General features: G+C 64.6%; 1 protein-coding gene across 5 annotated transcripts in view; it reads right to left on the reverse strand.

The window, feature by feature from the left end:
• The window catches only part of CLASRP (CLK4-associating serine/arginine rich protein), a 9244-nt gene that overhangs the window by 1606 nt on the left and 5816 nt on the right, over nucleotides 1–1822 (reverse strand). For 2 of the 5 annotated variants that reach the window (XR_001414026.1, XR_001414024.1), the window contains 3 exons: nucleotides 1111–1290; nucleotides 970–1013; nucleotides 46–106 (listed from right to left, as the gene is read on the reverse strand). Coding sequence is in view for 2 of the 5 variants with exons in the window: in XM_014960952.1 (XP_014816438.1) it covers nucleotides 46–106; nucleotides 974–1013; nucleotides 1111–1290 (281 nt within the window). In the remaining 3 variants the exon portion in view is untranslated. Of the gene's footprint in view, nucleotides 1–45; nucleotides 107–230; nucleotides 1014–1110; nucleotides 1291–1822 lie in introns of those variants that run through there. The other 3 variants (XR_001414025.1, XM_014960952.1, XM_014960951.1) reach the window with 2 other exon arrangements.

Here is a 1822-nt window from a genome sequence, read left to right on the forward strand (position 1 = left end):
GATCTTCAGAGGGGACAGAGGGGGGTGGCAGCAGCCGGCACTTACACTGTCGGTTCAGCGCCTTCTGCATGCGCAGCTTCAGCTTCTCCTGCGGTGTCAGCTTGGGCTGCAACCAAACCAGAGCTGCGTGTGAAGGGCGAGGACAAGGACATGCCGGTAGTCACGCTGGCCCCAGCCCGGGGACCCCCCCAGGTCCCCCCCAGGCTCCCCCCCACCCCACAGCAGGGACCAGCGATGAGCGCTGGATCCAGCTGCCGCCCTTCCCGTGGTGAGGGTGGCACCTCTGTGGCATCCCCCGAGCCCCTCGGCGGGACCCTCGCCGCCCCGTGTCGCTGGGGGGGCTTCATTCATGTCTCCGAGCAGCGGAGACCTCGCAGGTCACCCGTGGGTGCCACAGGGACAAACTGGCGTGGGAAGCCTGAGCTGCTCCCCACCAGAGCCCCCGCAGCCCCTGGGAGGTGGCATCTGTGCCAGGGGCACACGGGCAGGGCCCAAAGGCACTTGGGGACCCCCAGGGACAGCCTGAGGTCACAGAGGGGTCCACGGAGCTGGAGAGGACATTGGTGTCCTGCACCCCCTCAACAGCCCCCCTTCGAGAGGGACGAGGGGCTCTGCCAGCCCCCTGCCACCCACCTCCCCCCTCCCAGAGGAGCGTGACGACCCCCCAGACATGGGGACAGCCACGGGTGACAGCCCAGACCTAGCAAAGCAGCACAGGCAGCCCCCAGGGCCATTTGGGGGTCCCTGCTGCCCCCCACCCGCCTGGAGCGGCCAGTGGCCCCGCTCCTGCCCAGCAGCCCCCCAGCTCCAAGGAGGGAGTGGGGCTGGCACCTGACCAAGGAGGGGGACACAACGGGTCACGGGGGGCACCCGGTGCCCACCCCAGCACCTCCGCCAGCCCATCCGCCACCGTGTCCCTGAGCCTGCTCTGCAGTGATGCCAATTAAACAGCTGAGGTTAAATTCTTACTGACTTTGGCAGCTCCTGTCTCTTTACCAGCAGCAGTGTCAGCCCTGAAAGGGGAGAAAGAGCGTGGGGGTCAGTGCTGGGGGGCACGGTGGGAGGGCTGCTGCCCCCCACCCTGCACCCCCAGCTGCCCCCTGCCCTCACTTTTTCAGTTTCTCCCCCACGGCGGGCGATGCCGTGGGCCTCGGCGGTTTCTCTCGCACCGGAGACACCGACTTGCTGCGGCTCCGCGAGTCGCTGGGGCTTCGGCTGCTCCGGCTGCTGCTCCAGTGTCGGCTGGACCTGCCGCCTCGCCGGTAGCGCTCCCCGGACCTGGAACGGCTCCTGCCGATGGGGAGACAGGGGGGGGGAGCGTTGGGGGGCACCCAAAAGGCTGAGCAGGGCCTCCTGCACCCCAGCAGCAAGCACTGGGGGAGCCCCTGGGGTGACGCACCCACGAGCAGGGTGAGAAATGGGACATTTGCCCCTTTATCTAATGCTGCCGAGACCCTTTTTTGGATACAGGAACCACTGTACTGGGCACTGGTGAGGCCTCACCTTGAGTACTGTGTCCAGTTTTGGGCCCCCTACCATAAAAAAGACATTGAGCTGCTGGAGCGGGTCCAGAGAAGGGCGACGAAGCTGGTGAGGGGTCTGGAGAATAAGTCTTATGAGGAGAAGCTGAGGGGGCTGGGCTTTTTTAGTCTGAAGAATAGGAGGCTGAGGGGAGACTTTATCGTGCTCTATAACTACCTGAAGGAGGGGTGTAGAGAAGCAGGTGTCAGTCTCGTCTCCCAAGTCACAGGAGATAGGACAAGGGGAAATGGCCTCAAGTTGTGCCAGGGGAGGTTTAGATTGGATATTAGGAAACATTTCT

This window comes from Calidris pugnax, unplaced genomic scaffold (assembly GCF_001431845.1).
Source record: "Calidris pugnax isolate Ruff unplaced genomic scaffold, ASM143184v1 scaffold535, whole genome shotgun sequence".
NCBI lineage: Eukaryota > Metazoa > Chordata > Aves > Charadriiformes > Scolopacidae > Calidris > Calidris pugnax.